Source organism: Chionomys nivalis, chromosome 2, assembly GCF_950005125.1.
Source record: "Chionomys nivalis chromosome 2, mChiNiv1.1, whole genome shotgun sequence".
NCBI classification, from domain to species: Eukaryota; Metazoa; Chordata; class Mammalia; order Rodentia; family Cricetidae; genus Chionomys; species Chionomys nivalis.
The window spans coordinates 80,663,433-80,681,991 of NC_080087.1; the positions used below are offsets into that span (position 1 = coordinate 80,663,433).

At 50.4% G+C, this 18,559-nt stretch overlaps 1 protein-coding gene and 1 pseudogene across 1 annotated transcript; one reads left to right on the plus strand and one right to left on the minus strand.

Moving 5' to 3' along the window:
* Positions 1-2,979: 2,979 nt before the first annotated feature.
* Positions 2,980-16,437, minus strand: LOC130870066 (cytochrome P450 2S1). Its single transcript, XM_057762637.1, has 9 exons — positions 16,198-16,437; positions 14,892-15,057; positions 11,915-12,064; positions 10,059-10,219; positions 9,801-9,980; positions 8,753-8,894; positions 6,834-7,021; positions 4,481-4,622; positions 2,980-4,310 (listed from the first exon to the last, which is right to left on the minus strand). The coding sequence occupies exons 1-9, from the start codon at positions 16,372-16,374 to the stop codon at positions 4,114-4,116; spliced, it is 1,503 nt and encodes a 500-aa protein (XP_057618620.1). The 5' UTR covers positions 16,375-16,437; the 3' UTR covers positions 2,980-4,113.
* On the plus strand, positions 10,496-10,876 carry LOC130870067 (cytochrome c, somatic-like; annotated as a pseudogene).
* Positions 16,438-18,559: the final 2,122 nt, after the last annotated feature.

Consider the following 18,559-nt stretch of genomic DNA (forward strand, 5'->3'; position numbering starts at 1 on the left):
AACATACAGACACACAATACAATGATGGTAGTAATAATAAAGATGATTCTATTTAATATCATTAAATTACATACTTTTGACTAAAAGAGCTGATGAGTTTTGAGCCCTGGAGCCCACACATGGTGAAAGGAGAGAATGTGTAGTGTGTGTGTGTGTGTGTATGTGTGCTCGTGCGCACGTGTGCGTGCGCTTGCACACGCATGCTTGCACACATGTATGCGTCTAGGCTTTGACCTTAGGACCTCATTTTTGCAAGGCAAGCACTTACCAGTTGAGCTGCGTCAGTGTTTCTGTGGTGCTTACTAAGCAAAGACTGCACCAATGAACTCTATCTCCAACTCAGTGCTCAGTGACCACATTCACTAATCTAGGAGGTTTTACCTCGGTGCCCAGCGATTCTTCTCTGTGAATGAAGCCATGAATGAATTTGTCTTTTCTTCTTTTTCTTTTTTCTACTGGAATTGTCATAATGTCAACTGTTACAATGACATAGCGCAAGGCCCATGGTTATTTACCTGCTTATCCTTGAGACAACCTTGAGATTTAGGTTAGGCTACCTGAAACTCGTGGTGTACTCCATGCTGGCCTCAAACTCTTGGTAATTCCCCTGCCTGAGCCTCTTGGGTGTGGGGATTAGAGGCACACACTATCATATTTAGCTCCACAACTCTTTAAATGCATTACTTTGAGGATTCCAGATTTCCTTGAATGTGAATTTGAATACAAAGCTAAGGCAAGTCATTGCTTTTTTTCTTTTCTTTTTCTTTTTTTCTTTTTCTTTTGAGACAGGGTTTCTCTGTGTAGCCTCAGCTGTCCTGGACCCTGCTCTATAGACCAGGCTGGCCTCAAACTCACAGAGAATTTCACATCATGCACCCCAATTCTGCTCACCTTCCAGTCTCTCCATGCCTCCCCCCTGCACCAGCCCCCCCAAATGAAAATCTAAAAAAACCAAACTAAACCAATAAAATAAACAAAACAAACAAAAAGAAAGAAAGGAAACATCTTCGTTCCTCTGTCTTTCCTGCCTCTCCGACAGCTCTTCATTCATCCTGTGGCTTTGGGATCCACAGTGAGTCACACGGTGAACCCTTTTGTTCAGTCAGCTCTACCTGCCAGTGTTTGTGGCAGTGAGTCTGGTTTCTGGTCCATACATCCTCACTGGATCCTCACTGGAACTCTTCTGGGGTGTCCCCGAGTCACGGAGATCCTTCAGGTGTCTTTCCACAGGACCAGACCCTTCACTAGCTCCAACAGCTCCTGGATGGGGTAGATGTTCGGGTGGGCCTGGGAGGCAGTTGAGTTGGTCAGACCAGACCACCATGCCTATCCCATGAGGAGGGGGCAGAGTCAGTTTCTCTATGCCCATGCTACCAGGGTCACCTCTCCCGGTGGTGAGAGGTGGGATCATCTCTCCCGAGTGTGGGTAGGGGAAGCTCTCCTGCTGCAGCATTCACTGAAGGGCAGGGCCAGCGGAGGGTGGGATTGGCCCAGCATGGCCCTCTGATTCCATCTCACATTGGTTCCTGTGAGTTTTTCTCTACCCTCCATGGGGGAGCTGTGGTGTGCTTGTGTCCACTGACATGCATCCAGAATATAAACAAACAAACAAACAAACAAATGTAATAAAGGAAAAGCCTTAGATATTATTCCTTTTCAAATCACTTGGAGTGTAATAACAATATGAAACCCAGGCTGGGCACGGTGGCACACTCCTTTAATCCCGTCACTCAGGAGACAGAGGCAGGTGGATCTCTGAGTTTGAACCCAGCCTGGTCTACAGAGTGAGTTCCAGTACAGCCAGGGCTACACAGAGACCTGTCTCAAAACACAGAACAAACAAAAAACTGGGCGTGGTGGAGTATACCCGTGTTTCTAGCACTTGGAGGTAGAAGAAGGGGGATCAGAAGGTCAGGGCAGCCTTGGCTTTACAGAGAATTCAAGGTCAGTTTGGGACACATTTGATACTGTCTTGTTTGTTTTGTTTTTTGAGACAGGGCTTCTCTGTGTAGCCCTGGTTGTCCTGGAACTCACTCTATAGATCAGGCTGGCTTCGAACTTATAGAGATCCACCTGCCTTTGCCCCCTGAGTGCTGGGATTAAAGATGTGAACCATTACTGCCCGAGTATACTCATTCTTAAAAAGAAAGAAATTAAACCAGGCTTATTTGAGGCCAGCCTGGTCTACAAAGAGAGTTCCAGGACAGCCAGGGTTGTTACACAGAGAAATTCTGTCTTGAAAAACAAAAAATAAAAGTCAAAAAATAAATAAAAGACATGGTCAATTATTTTCTAATATTTGCCTTAAAATAACCCTGAACAAGAACAATAAGTAGAATAGACACAGCAGGAAGTTAGTTTTTTTTGGTTTTTCGAGACAGGGTTTCTCTGTAGCTTTGGAGCCTGTCCTGGAACTAGCTCTTGTAGACCAGGCTGGCCTCGAACTCACAGAGATCCGCCTGCCTCTGCCTCCTGAGTGCTGGGATTAAAGGTGTGTGCCACCACAGCCCGGCTAAGCAGGAAGTTAGTGATTATTTTATTTTTAATTCTGTCGGTGATAAAGAACTCATGGCCCTTTATATGTTAGGTGGGTGTCCTCCATTAGGCTACACCTCCAGGCAGAGTTGATAATTATTTTTTTTTAAATGAAGTAATGGGGAAAACAGGAGGGAAAGGAGGGTAAAAGAGCCAAGAGCAGGGCGACAGTCATGTCCTTAGTGCCTGTGTGTCCACATCTGCTTCCAGAGGCTAGATCTGTCATAGGCTGAAGACTTTCCAGCAATCCCGAAGCAGGACAAGCAGACAGCCTTAGCCCTGTCCTTCCCTTCCCCTCCCCCTCAGCTTCACATCTGGTGCTGATGTCAACAGTGAGGTGGGCGGTGACCGTGTTTTTCAGCTCCCTCCCAGCCTCAGGGGAGGGGCGACTCCCCCATCCCCACCCCTTACTCAGGACACAAGCAGAGGGGGTCCAGTCCTGGGCCAGAAACAAACTTTTATTGCAAAACGGAGACTTCAAAGCCACAAAGAGGTCAGGTATGGCCTCTGTCTTGTTATGGAGGGGCAGAACCCATCCCCCCTTCCAGGGGACCGGCTAGGAAATGGTTGGATGGAGATTTAAAAATTTTTGTTTTTTGAGCAGTACTGGGGATTGAATCGTAGGCGTCACGAATGCTAGGCAAGTGTCCTGCTCCGGAGCTACATCTCCAGCCCCCGATGGGGACTTCGATGCCAAATAAAGTCAGGATGTGTTTGAGAGCAGAGCCCTGATTAAACTTGAGTACATAAACATGGCTGGGCAAGCTTCTCCTTGGGGTAGCTGGTCCTCATTTGTACAAGATCTGTGTGCACAATTACAGGCCAGGAAACATTTATATTTGGGAAAACTTGTTGGAGGGAGTGTGTTCAATGAACAAGGGCGTGGAGGTAGCCGGGAACAGTTTTGCCATCATGGTGTATCTCAGTAGGAAGAAACTCGGAAGAGCCAAGACATTGTCACATATGGTTCGGCTGTGTGGATAGCTGTCTGGTGGCCATAGGTGGAGGTACTCATGTGCCTGGATGGCGGTGAGGTCATCATGGGAGTAGACAGGGACATCGCTCTGGCTGGGACGTGACCCCAGCTGGGGCATGCTGTTTTCTATGGCAGGGACCCAGTGACAGTGGTGACAGACGGGGAGGACGTATGAATCCTGAACTTGGTTGGGCTGTCTGTGTGGCTGTGTGGGTGGTAGCTGGGTTGGGATTGGAGCACAGGGAGCGTGTCGTGGATGGGCTTGCTGGGGAATCTAATAGGACGCGTGTGAGTCCAGAAGGCGTGTGTGACATTTGTGTAGTCTGAAAGCCTATGCAGCCCCTTAGTGGTGTATCCCTGTAATTCCAAAGCTCAGGAATCTGAGGCAGGAGGATCACAAGTTTGAGACCTGCCTGTGCTACATAGCGAGACCCTGGTTCAGATAACCTTCTCCAAAAAAAAAAAAAGCATAGACATCAGCTGCCTTGTTGTGTAGGGGAGTGTGGTGCCTGGTCACATGGTGTGCGGTGTGGTGTAGCTCCTGAGACACCTGGTTCACACACCCCCTTGAGGCAGCCATCCCAGGTGGCTCCCACCTTTCTTCATCTGGACTGGTCACCCGTGGGCCAGAGCTGCAGTTGGAAGTCTGGGGGGATGTTGAAAAGTCCACTGACGGCTGGCTGCAGGCTCAAGTCACCTAGTGGGCACGGTGTCTCCAGGGAGAAGGCTTGGAGGATAGCGGTGAAGAAAAGCCAGAGCTCCGCCCGAGCTAGTCCTTCTCCCAGGCAGACTCGTTTACCTGGTGGTGGAGGGGGACCTGAGTCAGCTGTGGTCACATCTGGGCCCACGGAGGGGGGAGGGAGTCAACAGGGACCCTGGGATGCAAGAAAGCGCTGCCCCTACTGGCACTGACACCCACTGGTTATAAGCAATCAGCACCTTTGGTTGCCCGTAAGGCCCTGTAGATACCTAAGGAGAAGGGCAGGAAGGCTTCGTGTTTCCTCAAATGGCCATTGGTGTCCAGGAAGCGGTCTGGATGGAATTCTTCTGGGTTCTGGAAAACCTTGGGGTCATGCAGTACAGAGCCAATCAGGGGGAAGACCTCAGTGCCCTGGGGGACAAGATGAAAGTTCACACACTTGGTTTCCTAGATTGATACTTTTAATATAACTTACTTTAAAAAATAAAAAATTTAAAACAAGATTTATTTGTTTATTTGTTTTGTTTTGTTTATTTTGTTTGAGACAGGATTTCTCTAAGAGCCCTAGCTGTCCTGGAACTAGCTCTTATAAACCAGGCTGGCCTCGAACTCACAGAGATCCACCTGCCTCTGCCTCCCGAGTGCCGGGATTAAAGGTGTGTGCCACCACTGCCAGGTCATTCATATATATATGAATGACACACACCTTTAATCCCGGCACTCGGGAGGCAGAGGCAGGCCCATCTCTGTGAGTTCGAGGTCAGCCTGGTCTACTTAGTGAGACCCTGTCTCAAACAAAAAAACAAACAACCAAACCCAAACATGCTGTCAGCATTTAAGTAAATGCCTCTGTGTCTCTCATTCTCTCTTTCCTCCCATTTACTCTTACTTTCTCTAAAGACAGGGGCTCACTATGTAACCCAGGCTAGCCTTCAACTTTTAGCAATTCTCCTGCCTTAGTTTCAGAGTGCTGGTATAACAGGCATCTGCCACCACATTGGGAGAGTCAAATCTTTCTTTGGACACTCATCCACACTGCCATGTGTGTGACAGTCGCACCCGATGCCCTCCCTCCTGTCCACTTCCCTTGAATCTCTGGAATAAGCCCAGGAAGGAGATAATAATACCCCAATTTAAAGACAGGGAATCTGGATGTGGCAGCACATGTCTGTAATCTCAACACTCGGGAGGCTGAGACAGGAAGATGGCAAGTCTGCAAGTTCAAGGCCAGCCTGGCCTACTTCATAAGATCTTATTTCAAAAGAAAAAGAAAGAAAAAAAGGGCACGTGTTCTAGCGGTGGAACACTTGCCGAACATGTGAGAGCCGCTGGGTTCAACCCCTACTACCCCACGGCATGAATGGTAAAAGATGAGGAAGCTAAGGCCTGGAGCTCAAACAGTAGCCGAAGGAAAGCTCAGCCCTGCAGAGCGTGTTATTTTTACACTGTTTTGAAAACTTGGGAGTATGTTGTGATTCTGAGATTAAGCTGTGCTATCCGAAGTCACCTCTCTGGGGAATGTCTCCGAGAGGCAAAGGCAAGGGCGTGTGTGGGAGGGCTGTCCATGAAGGCCACAGCCAGGCAGGGCTGCAGCCTCTCGGGCCAGACTAGAGCTTGTGTGTCCTCGGAGCTACGGCTCTCAACCTCCCTAACCCCGCGACCCTCTAATGCAGTTCCTTATGCTGTGGAACTTACACAACCGTAAAACTATTTCGTTGCTACTTCATAACTGTAATGTTGCTGCTGTTATGAATCGTACATAATATTAGTATCTGATACGCAAGATTTCTGATATGTGGCCCTGTGAAAGGGTCGTTCGACTCCCAGGTTGAGAACCGCTGCCGTAGAGGGTGAAGGCAGGCCGGAGGAGTTCTTGGCTAAGCAGTCTGGCCCACGGGTTGTGAGCTGGGAAGCTGAAGCGAAAAGTGTCATTGGACTGTTGTTAAATAACAGACAGGCAGGTAGAAGTGGTTAAAGTTTAGGTCCTGGGTTCAAATCCTGTCTTCCTACTTGAGGACTTGGTGCGTTCATACAGATCTGTTTTTTCGATGTGTAAAATGGGTGTGATAATTACACAGGATTGTTTTGGAAACAAAATAACTAAAAGAAAGCATCCAAAGCAGCAGCTGGCACACCATAAAGGGTATGTTTGATTCATGTTATTATGACATTGTGGCTGCCCTTTCTAAGTCCACAGGGCATCCACCCACCAACAGCTGGGTAGGTGTTCCACAAGCATTATCTTTCAAGTCCAAATGGATATTATTATTATCCCAAATTTATAAGAGGGGTAACTTGAGGCTCAGTGGATAAAGTAATTTGTTCAAGTTCCAGCTAAGAAAACAGCAGGGCTGAAAACAGATTTGGTTCTAGAAGGAGCCGCTGCCACTGTTATCTCAGGACTGAGGATATGTCGCCCTCTGGTGGCTGTATATCTGAAGTGCTTTTCAGTTGGGGCCAGAGAGAAAGGGGTGGTGGTGGGGAGGATCCAGACAGACAGAGAAACCAGCATCAGGGGACTTTTCGACATCGCCCCAGACTTCCAGCTGCAGCGCGGCCTCCCCCCCACCCCGGTCTGTCCCCAGGGCAGAGATAACTGCTCTGGCTGTGCCATCCACCCACCTGCGGCAGAGTGTATCCGCGGAAGCAAGTGGTCCTCGTGAGGGTATGGGGCATTCCCATGGGCACCAGTGCCAGGAGCCGCTGCGCCTCGTGTAAAACTGCATCGGTGTAAGGGAGGCGAGCGCGATCGCTCAGACTCGGAGCCCTGCCGGGTCCCAGCTCCTGGATCAACTCTTCCCGAACTCGCTCTGCATGCAAGAGGAGGGTTGCGGGTCAAGGGTGGAAGCCTCATCTTGTGCAGCGGTGGTTTGGGGGTGATGCTGGCAGCACGCGCGGAGCAGAGCTAGGCCTGGGGTCTTGTTCGTCCTTATTAAATGCTGGAGTTACTGCTGTGCACTGCCACACCTGGATGGTGACTCCAACTGTGTGTGGTGGGGGTGGGGGAGGGGTGTGCTTGGGTGGAGACCCGAGGAGGGTGTCAGGTTCCTGCTGTAGCACTCTCTACCTATTCCATTGAGACAGAGTCTCTCACTGAACCTGGAGCTCGGCGGGGGGCCAGCAAGTCCCAGAGATTCTCCTGTCAGGTCCTCATCCCTTAGTGATGGAGTTATAGTTAAGTACAGACATGCCATGCTTTTTACCGGTGGTGGGGATTTGAACTCAGGTCCTCACACTTGTGTAGCAAGCGTTCTTACCCACTGAGCCATCTCCTCAGCCCTGATTACAGTTAATTATTTAATCTCCAGTTCTGATCCAGTGTCTTGTAGAACTTGGATCCATCTGTTTTTGTGATCTTCGGCCCTTCCATGGTGACTTTAATATCCCCCCCTTTCTCTATGTAGCCAAGGCTGGCATTCACTATGTAGAGAAGGCTAGCCGTGAACTTGTGGCAATCATCCTGCTTCAGGCTTTCTATGTGCTGGGATTACAGGCATGAGGCACTGTCCCTGCTCAACATCCCCTTTGAAATCAACTCTGTCTCCATTCTTCCTGTGCCTAGCTCAGTTTCCCAGCTAGAAACTCAAGTCTGCCCCTGGACAAGTCTGTCCTTCCTTCTTCTGCCCTCGCGCCTATGTCTCCATAGCCTGGTCTAGCCCCAGGTTTCTGTCTACACAATCCACTCTCTCTCTCTCTCTCTCTCTCTCTCTCTCTCTCTCTCTCTCTCTCTCTCTCTCTGTGTGTGTGTGTGTTGGAGGGGGTAGCTTGGAATGATACCTAGAGCCTCGTGGATACTAGGCAATCACTCTACCCTTGAGCCATGCCCCCACCTCACCAGTGGATTTGAAGAAAGGGCTCTTGAGCCCCTGTAACCTTCCCCCGAGATTCTAGGCAAGAGCTCTGCCACTGAGCTACATCACCTACAGTTCATCCCATCGTGGAAGCTGGATGATTTTCTAAAACGCAGCTTTAAGCTGAGTGTGGTCTTTCTCATCTATAAAACTCAGTTGAGCCAGGACGCTGAGTTAGAGACCATCCTGGGGCTATAACAGTGAGTAGCAGGCCAGCTTGGGCTACGGAGTAAGACCTTATCTCAAATAAAAATCAATCAATGAATAAATGCAAATGTAATTACGTTTTCCCTGCTCAAGGTCCTTCTGTGCACAGCTCCCCACAACTGGGGACAAGGCACATGATAAAGCTGACAAGGTGTCACAGGCCTGTCGTGTTCCACCTCCCGCTGTCGCTCGCTCAGACCGTGCTCAGAAGCTCCATCCCCACTTGGGGAACCCTAAACTCTGGGCTCATTTTCATTTCCCTGCACAATCTGTCCATCACTTGGGTGTCTGAAACCTGGCTGGTGGGAACAGCTTCTCTTTTGGTTTTTCAAGACAGGGTTTGTCTGTAGCTTTGGAGCCTGTCCTGGAACTCTCTCTGTAAGAACAGGCTGGCCACAAACTCAGATATCTGCCTGCCTCTGCCTCCTGAGTGCTAGGATTAAAAGCATGTGCCACCACTGCCCGGCAGGAACGATTTCTTACGTTGCACCTGAGGGTATTTCATCAGGAGCAGGAGGGCATAGCGGATGGTGGCACCGACGGTCATTGTCCCAGCAAACAGCAGGTAGGTGACTGTCATCAGCAAGTTCTTCTCAGTGAATTCTGTGCCCGGCTCCTGTTTCTCCTGAGCAGTAAAAGAAATGTTTGGGGACTAGTTGAGAAATGAGATACTGTTATTTGAGTCAGATAGAGATTCAGGATTTAATTTTTTTTTTTTTGAGACAGGGTTTCTCTGTGTAGCTTTGGAGCCTGTCCTGGAACTATCTTTTGTAGACCAGGTTGGCCTCAAACTCAGAGATCCACCTGCTTCTGCCTCCCATGTGCTGGGATTAAAGGCGTGTGCCACCACCGCCTGACAATCTTTTTTTTTTGTGTGTGTGTGGGTTTGTGTGTGCCATGGCATGTACGTGGAGGTCAGAGGACAACTTGCAGGGGTCGGTTCTGTCCTTCCACTGTGTGGCTCCAAGGTAGTCAGGCTTGGTGTCAAACACCTTCACCCACTGAGACATGCCACTGTCCGTTCCCCCTGCTTTGAAACAGGGTCATAAGCTGACCTTAAGCTTGCTAAGTAGCTGAAGATGACTTTCTGCCTCTACTTCCCAGGTGCTGGTATGACAGGTGTGAATTACCATTCCCAGGTCACGTGACACTGGGAGTAGAACCCAGGGCTTCCTGCACGCTAGGCAGAGACATAAGGGTGGAGAAAGAGACCTGAAGGTTTAGCCCTTGGGAGGCAGAAGCAGAGGGATCTGCAAGTTTCAGGCCAGTCTGGGCTAAAGAGTGAGTTCTGGGCCAGCCTGGGCTATAGAGTAAGACATCTCACCAAAACTAAAAAGGAAAGAGATTGATGGAAATCCTCAGGATTTCCCGAAGAAAGCGCTGTAAAGCAGGTTAGACCAAAGAAGGGACAGTCTCTTCCCCCAGCAAAGTTAGCCATTCCTGGTCCCACCCTGAGTTCAGCCCAGGGATGAGGACTCAGCAGATGCTAAGTAAACACACGATCAGCCAGGCCATAGTCAAGTTTCCACACCTGTGCCATCTTCAGCAGGAAGGCATCAACGACATCACGGGCAGGACCTGAAGTGTGGGTGCTTCCCTGGTGTTGCTGTACCTGCTGGACAGCGAAGGAAGCCAGGGTGCCCAGGTGGCGCTGCAGCTGCGTGTGTGGGCCCGGCAAGGGCTGCAGTAGCCAGGAGAACATCTCGTAAGCCTGTGGGTGCAGAAGGCAGCTTGCTCTCAGTGTGCTCGGTAGGAATCACTGAGGCTGGAGAAGGCTTAGACCATTTACCTGGCCCCACGGGGAGCTGATCGCCAACAAGGTACCACTTGCTGCCTCGATCACGGCCTGGAACCCTTTATCTTCATAGGGCAAACGGATGCCAAAGATGAGGGAACAGATGACATTAGAGGTGGCCTGGGCCAGCAGCACGGAAGGGTTGAATGGTCGTCCTGGGAGTCATGGATGTGGGGGGTGAGGGAAGAGGGAGAGAGAAGACTGGATTAGATGAAGACTGGGGCAGAAAGAGAGTTAGGGCTAGGTGTGGTGACTCACACCTGTAATCCTGGCCTTTGAAACATTGAGGTACAAGAATTGCTGGGAGTTCAAAGACAGCCAGGGCTACAGGGTGAGTTGTGCTTCAAAAAACAGAAAAAAAAAAAAAAAAAGTTGATGCCCGTCTCCGGGTCATACATTTGTGGTCTTGACCAGCCAGGAGCAAATTAAGAATGGGTGATGTTGAGAAAGGCAAGAGTTTTGTTCAGAAGTGTGCCTGGTGCCACAGTGTGGAAAAGGTCGGCTAACGTAAACTGGACCAAATCTCCACGGTCTGTGTGAACGGAGATGGTCAGGCCGCTGGATTCTCTTACACAGAAGCCAACATGAGCAGAGGTACCACCTGGGGAGGGTACCTGAGAGAACATGTGGGGAATGCCAAAAAAGTACATCCCAGGAACAAAGCGATGGAATGGAGAAGGAGGAAGGGCAGACCTAATAGCTTATCATCTTAAAAAGGCCACTAATGAGTAACTCCATTGCCTTGTTTATTACGTAACAAATGCCTCATGGCTTTCAATATGTACTGTGAGTTAACTCAGACACCAACATTCAGATCATGAATGGCAACAGTGCTTTTCGTTGGGTGGTTCTGATCCAAGTAAAGCTGGCTTGTACGTGGAAAGGTAGATGTGATCTTTCTGCATCAATACCATCATGCTCTCCCTTTCTCGAGATGAGATTGGACTAAATTAGTAATCTTCCATTCTCCACAAGGATGGGGCTGTCACCGCAGACCTACTGACGGGTTTTGTATTTTGATTTATGTAACTGGGCATATGAATGTGTTTAAACACGGTGAAAATTCTGTCACTGTCTCAGAAAGAAGTTTCAGTTCGTGTTCACTGGCCGTGACAGGCAATGGCTAACCGTCCAGAAGCAACTTGACAACACCGATTTAATTAGAATCTCTATGTCGAAGGTGCTGTCCTTTCTTATTTTATGCGCACTGGTGTTTTGTATGTATGCATGTCTGTGTGAGGGTGTCGGATCCCCTGAAACTGAAGTTACAGACAGTTGTGAGCTGCCATGTGTGTCTGGGAATTGAATCGGGGCCTCTGGAAAAACAACCAGTGCTCTTAACTACTGAGCCATCTCTCCAGCTCTGGGTGCTGCCTTTTCTTGCTGAGAGGCACTTACTGTGGCTTATGTATATTGACAAATAAAGAGTATTTAACACACACACACCCAAGACCCCAAAACAAGACAAAGAACAAAAGGAGCCAGGTGTTGGCACCTATAATCCCAGCACTTGGGGGTTGAGGTAGAAGGATTAGTCACCAGCTCCAGGCCAGCATGGTCCAACTGGTGAAATTCCTCCATCTTAAACAAGACAAAGCAGGTAGGAAGTAAAGATGGAAGAAGGGAGCAAGGGGGAGGGAGAGAGAGGCAGGCTGCGGAAGGCTGCCAATGTCCCAAGGACAGAGAGATCTGTTGTGGCACCCCCAGAAGGATTCAGTCAATGTGGAGGTGAGCACCCCCCCCCGCCTGCCCCCCCAGCAGATTCACCCCCTCTCCCCCCCTCCCCGGGAACAATGGAGATGGTTCCTCTTCCTCTTGGCTGGAAGCATTGCTGGCCCCTCCCAGCTGACCTTCTGTCTTCTGGAAGGCCTCCACCAGGTTCTGCACCTCTGCTTGGATCAGCTCCTCGCCTTCTCTCTTGCCCATGCCCAGGTCCCGTAGCGCGAGTAGGGTGAACTTCCTCAGGTGTTTCCACCGCTCCCCATTGGCAAAGAAAACCCCTGCACAGAAGGCTGGATTCAAGAAGGAACTGGCTCCTTTCTCCCAGTGAGATGCTCCCAGGGCTCTGCCCTGAATCTGTACCAGCCTGGCAGGTGTGTGTGTGTGTCTGTGTGTTCTGTGTGTGTATGCATGTATGTGTGTGCCGAGAACTCAATAGGTGCTCCATAGGTGCATACCTAACTGAATTAGACTTTTATCCTTTGAGCTTAAACCAGATGAGACAGTCTCTTGAATGGGTGGCTACCCCTCCCCCATCACCTTTTCATCTCTCCTTGTCCCATCCCAGCACATGGGGCAGATGAGGCCATGGTGAGAAAAGAAGCTGTCTTTTCCTTTACCCATGACACCCATTCGGCACAGACCTCCCCTTCTGAGCTCAGTGCTATGACTCTTGTTGAAGGCTGGCTTGTAGGGGCAGTTGGAAGCTGTCCTTGGCCCCCTCATGTCTGAAACTAGCTTGCAAACCATTTCCCTCCCCACCTCAGCCCCACCATCCACCCGCCGAACAGAGCCTTAGGCCTCACCAGCTCTTGTTTCTTCCAAATAGCATCTCTCGCTATGCTTAGCCTTTGCCCTGGTCCAGCTCGGCTCCTCCCTGGGCTTCCAGCCTTCAGTTCTACTCACTTTGCAGTCTTTCCCCGTTGGAAAGGCACAGCCCTCAGAAAACCAGAAGCCCAGCTGCTCTGGTGTGACTCACAAGCTTGCAAGGTGGCCAGAGTCACGCTGACTTTTAGCTTTATTAATCATCTACTACAACATCTCTCATTTCCTCAAAGCATCATGATCGCTCACCTCGACCTGGGCCCTTGCTGTTTTCTCAGTCTGTATCATGCTCATGGCCCTCCAACATTTTAGGGGCTCTTGACCATGAACCTAGGGCATTGCACATGATAATCTCTCTACCAGTGAGTCATGCCCCACCCAGCCCCTCACTGGGGGATTCTAGGCAGGGCCTCTACCACTGAGCCACACCCCAGCCCCTCACTGAGGGATTCTAGGCAGGGGCTCTACCACTGAGCCACACACCAGTTACTCCCTCACTGGGGGATTCTAGGCAGGGGCTCTACCACTGAGCCACACCCCGATCCCCTCACTGGGGGACTCTGAGAGGACCCTACCACTTAAATACATCTCTAGTGCATCTTATCCTTTTATTTATTTTAAAAGATTTACTTTGTCAGGTGGTGGTGGTGGTGGTGGTGGTGAACACCTTTAATCCCAGCACTCAAGCAGAGGTAGGTGGATCTCTGTAGTTCAAGTTTAGCCTGGTCTACAGAGCTAGTTCCTGGACAGTCAAGTAAAATCCGGTCTCAAAAAAAAAATTACTTAACTTTATTCTTTATTTGTATGTTCATGTGTGTTCAAGTGCCTGGAGAGGCTGGAGAAGAGGCTGTCAGAGCCTCTGAAGTTGGAATACAGGCTGTTGCGAGCTGCCTAATATGGGTGCTGGGAACAAAACTCTCTAAGAGCAGCAAGTGTTCTTAACTGCTGAGCCATCTCTCCAGATCTCATTCTTTCATTTTTAATTGTCTATGATTTTTTTGAGAGGGTCTTTCTATGTAGCCCAGGCTGGCCTGAATTCCTAGCAACTCTCCTGACTCAGCCTGTCGAGTACTTGAATGAAAGAGTAACGGCTCTCAGCTGCTTCACTGTGCTTGGTGAACTCCATCCTTTGTGTTTCAACCCAGCGGGGCGCCTCTCTGAGAGGCCTGCCTCCAGCCCTGCCCCACTCCAGTTCAGCCCCCGCCCCCTCCATCCTGCTCTCAAAGCCCTCACAGTGAGAAGACACTGCATCCGCCTTGGTCAGCTGTTTTCTCAGTACCTAGGACAGGGACACGCACCAGGAGTCTGTGGGCTGAAGGACTGTGTCCTCCTCTGTGCGTGAGCATAGGCATGTCCTGCATGGGACACAACTTCCCTTCCTCAGCGTGGGCATCCCACAGCGAACAGGCTGGGTCAGAGCCTGTCTGTGGATTCCTAGAATCCTAGCTATCCCCCCATGCTAGCTTGCCCCTCCCATACGGGCCAGTTCCTCTCCGTGTGGTTACTGTCTGATTGATGACAGGTCTGTCTGGATGCTCTAGGGGAAGTCAGCAGCGCTATCTTAGTCACTACCGTGCTGCCAGGCTTTTCTGTACTCAGGGCTGAGCACATGCTACATATTCTGTCTGAACATGAAGGATTATTTCTACGTTTAGGGCCCCCTACCCTCTTCTTTCTCTTTTGGCTTGGGCATGGAAGTTGTGGCCTTACACAAGCCAGGTGGAGGACATGCCTCCCCCGCCACCCAGGCCTTCATTGGTGAAGTCTAGGCAAACACTGCTGAGCCCCTCGCCAGCCCCTCACTGGGGGATTCTTGGCAGGGGCTCTACCACTGAGCCTCACCCCAGCCCCTTAATGAGGGATTCTAGACAAGTAGTCTCTACAGAACATGACCTGTGACCATCACTGGTGGGTTCTGTGCATGTCCTGCCACCGAACTATATATCCTTAGTCCTGGTTTTTAGAGGACAGGGGTCACACTGTCTTATGTAGCCCAAGCGGGCCTTGAACTCACTATGTATTCCAGGTTGGCCTGCCTATCAATTACTACACAAACCACGGAGTAGTAATTACTATCACTGTAGACTGGCAATTAGTAATTATCATCACTATAGGCTACAAGCCCAGTTTCCACTGGATCCTTAGTGCAACCCTAAATGACAGTCACCATTATCATCCCCTTTCATAGAGAAAGAAAGCAAGGCACCGGTCACCTGCAAAACTAACCTCCACACCTGTCAGCGGGGCAGGACCCAGCAGCCCCCATTTGCTCTCATGACTCACCATGACCATCAAAAGTCTTGTCCAGCGTTGCCAACGTTCCTCGCCCGCTGAATTCCTCAGCCTGACCTCCCAGGGCCTCTCTTACAGCATCATGGCCAACCAGGACCACCACGCGGCGCCAGGGTCCCAGGTGTACAGTGAACACAGGCCCATACTTCTTACTTAGCTGGGGGCAGAAAGGGAGAAGAGGGTGGTGACTGGCCCCAGGGAGCTGCCTCTGCCAGGCAGGCTGCATTAGTTCCAAGCCCTGTCTTCGGGTAAGTCATGTGGTCTGGCTTTTGCCCCCTATACCAGGAACTGGTTCCCTCATCACCCCAAGCACAAAAATACCTGTTTGGAAAGTTGTTCTTTTTCTTGCATGGGAGTGTAGAGTAGGCTCTTCTTAAACACATCCCATGCCTTCCCTCTCACTTCCAGGCTCTAACCTCTGATCTTGGGGTCATTCACAATCAGCTTTCGTTCCCACCCCTTTCCCCAGTACCCAGCTACCCAGTTCAACCTCTGCTAAACCCTAAATTCCACAGCAGTTTCAGTGGAACATGCGTCCCATCTCTCCCTTAGACGCCCACCCCCTTTTTCTGTCCTTAAATGTCCCTCAGAATATTTTTGAATGGAATGCTTCATCCCCCACTACCCCAGGCAGGTTGGGACTGCCTCCCCATCCTCCCACCCGGTGGCAGGAACTCCCAGCTCCCTCCTAGCTGAGCTACACCCATCCTCCCACTCCGGGAGTCTCTGAGGCAGATTCCTTTAGCCCAGGATGCTCTCTGCTCAGCCCCCTCCAGCCTCCACAGGCTTCCAGATGTTTCCCTCCCAACAGGGGTACTGGGGACAAACTCGTCCACTACCATCCTTGCCTTAGAGAGTGCCTGCTTTACAGTTTTGGTTCCAGCTCACTACCTTCCCCGCATTCTGTGGGTTCTTTAGACCTGGGACCCCTGTCCCTCTGGGTCCCGGTCCCATTTCTTTCTAGATCTCTATGAGCGGTGTTCCTCCCACCTCTTCCTAGGGCATTCCGTCCCTTTCTTAGCACAGAACTACCTGCCCCTGCCCCTTCAGGGATCACTTTCCCCCTTGGTCCTGCCTCCAGGACGGCGTGAGCTCTGCCCTTCTCAACCTGGGCACCCTCCCTGGCTCACCCTCCAGTTCGCTCATTCATAGTCCCTTTGCCCCGAAGACCTCTGCCTCTACCTTTTTCCTAAGAAAGCCCAAGACTCTTGCAGAGCCCAGGCACTCAGGAGATCTCCACCCCCCCACCCCCCGCGCGCTCCCCCTCTCCGGTTAGGATGTTCCCACGTCCCCTCACCCGCAAGAGCCCGGAGTACAGCGCCCCGGGACGCAGCTGCAGGAGGTTCCCCAGCAACGGCAGCGGGGTGGGCCCCGGAGGTAGATAGCCTCGGGATGGTGTCCTGGGCAGTGCCAGCGCCAGCAGCAACAGCAGCAGCAACACCAGCAGTAGTGCCCAGGTGCTGGTTGCCTCCATCTCTGCAGGTCGATTCGGTCTCCACCTCCTAGATCCGCCGGGCCAGTTAGGGGCGGGAACGGGGCGGCTCCCTCCTCAACGAAATCAGGCGGAGGGGGGAGGGGGGCGGGGCAGCCTCCTGCAAAGCGTCACTCCCGCACCCGAATTTCTCAGGCCCGCAGACCCTAGAAGTCCCACACCAACGCACAAACGGATCTCCCAGGTCATCTAGATTTTCCTGGGGTTCAGAGGGCGGAGACAATGACTTGAGCTCCAGGTAGGGCGTAGTAAGCAAACAAGAGGAACCTGGGAGCAGGAGACTTTGGCTGCCTGCAGGGGCCACACCTCGTGGGGCGGTGACCCAGCTTGGTTCTTCCTGGCTCCTGCCTCCTCCGGCTTATCTTGGTGTGCGTGCTTGCGTGCAAGTGTGGTGTCTTGGAGGCAGTTTCCTCCCGCATCCTACCTTCACTAACTAGGAGGGATTTGACATTCTGTTGTCCCTAGATTACAAGGTTCCATGACATAGTTATTCGACCTAGGTCAGTCTAGATTTGTTGAACCATTCTTTTATTTTGTTTTGAAACCCGGCCATAGGTTGCCCAGGCTGCCCTAGAACTCAGTGAGAATCTAAGGATGACCTTGAATTTCTTAATCCTCCCGCCGCCCACTGCACACTGGTGGGATTAAAGGCTTGCTCCATCAAGCCTGGTTTGTTGACTTTTTTTAAAAATTAGTTTTTGAATGTGTATCTTTGTATTTGTGTCTCTCTCTGTGTGTGTTCATGTGTATGCTAGTGCTTATTCCTACGTGGGTATTCACAGGCATTGACATCCCACAATTCCTATCGCCTGTATTTATTTAGGCAGGTTCTCTGAAATCCCTCCTCTCGCTGGCCAACTTGCTCCAGGGGTCTCCTGACTTCGTTTCAAAAGTTCTGAGCCTATAAACTCCAGTCCTCGTATGGAAGTGCTTATTCACTCTGCCACGTCCGGGCCCTAATTTCCTTCTTATTGGCATATGCTAATGATACCTATAATGAGTTTCGTTCTGGCATTTTTCTACACACACATGTATTTTTATCCTATTCAACCTGTTACCCTCTCTTGCTCCACTCCCTCGGCGTCCCCTTCCTTTCTACCTAGTCCCCTTTTCTGCTTTTGGCTAGTGGATTTGGATGACCTGATGAGCTTCATCAGGGTTGCTTACAGGGTGTTAGCTGAGAGGTTGTTTACGAGAGCACAGACTCCTGATTCTGAGGCCACACCATTGAAGAGACTCTCTCCCTCTTCCAGGGACCATCTTAGGGCTCCGGGAGTCCTTCTCTCCTAACTCCATTCTTGCATTCACTTAGAGCAATGGTTCACAACCTTCTTAATGCTGCAACCCTTTAGTTCAATTCCTCATGTTGTGGTGACTCCCCCAACTTTAAGATTATTTTCCTTGCTACTGTGAATCATAATGTTAATATCTGATGGTGGCGGCCCACGGGTCGAGACCCACCGACTTAGCATCGCTTGCGTACCTGTCGGTGTCCAACAGACATCTTGAATCCACAGCTCTTGCTGTGCTGTGCCCCGTAGTAGAGCTGCTTGCCCGGATTTAACAGCTACTATATATTTGCATACAATCTGAAACAGGGCATTTAATAGGTATCATTTTTATTTTTTCAGTGCTGGGAATAGAATCCAGGGTCTTGTGTGAACTAGGCAAGTGCTCTACCACTGAGCCACAAACCCAGCCCCTCTCTGTGAGAAAGCTCTGATGTGGGATTGCCCTCTGTGTGCTGTGAATGCCACTGGTTGATAAATAAACTGCTTTGGCCTATAGCAAGGCAGAACTTAGGTAGGTGGGGGAAAACTAAGCTGAATGGTGGGAGAAAGGAGGCAGAGTCAGAGAGAAGCCACAAAGCCCCACCAGAGAGACAACAGAACTTTACCTGGTAATCCACAGCCATGTGGCGATACACAGATTAATAGAAATGGGTTAAATTAATATGTAAGAGCTAGCCAATACGAAGCTAGAGCTAATAGGCCAAACAGTATTGCAAATAATATGGTTTCTGGAGTCTGGATGGCCGGGAAATGAACACGCAGCTTCCTACAACAAAGCTCTTATGAAACAAGTTTTGTTCTCCATTTGAGGATGTACTGTAAGCAACCTAGGGGAGGGCTGGGTTCTTCATTTCCATGTGCAAATGAGGATGAGG

What these genes read in the sequence shown, in the direction of transcription:
- LOC130870066 (XM_057762637.1), bottom strand. Translation starts at nt 16,374, where the DNA reads ATGGAGGCAACCAGCACCTGGGCACTACTGCTGGTGTTGCTGCTGCTG. An exon ending in TCCTGCTGAAGATGGCACAG is followed by an intron (nt 8,895 to 9,800) that starts GTGTGGAAACTT and finishes TTTACTGCTCAG; the next exon opens with GAGAAACAGGAGCCGGGCAC. An exon ending in GAAATACCCTCAGGTGCAAC is followed by an intron (nt 7,022 to 8,752) that starts GTAAGAAATCGT and finishes TCTTGCATGCAG; the next exon opens with AGCGAGTTCGGGAAGAGTTG.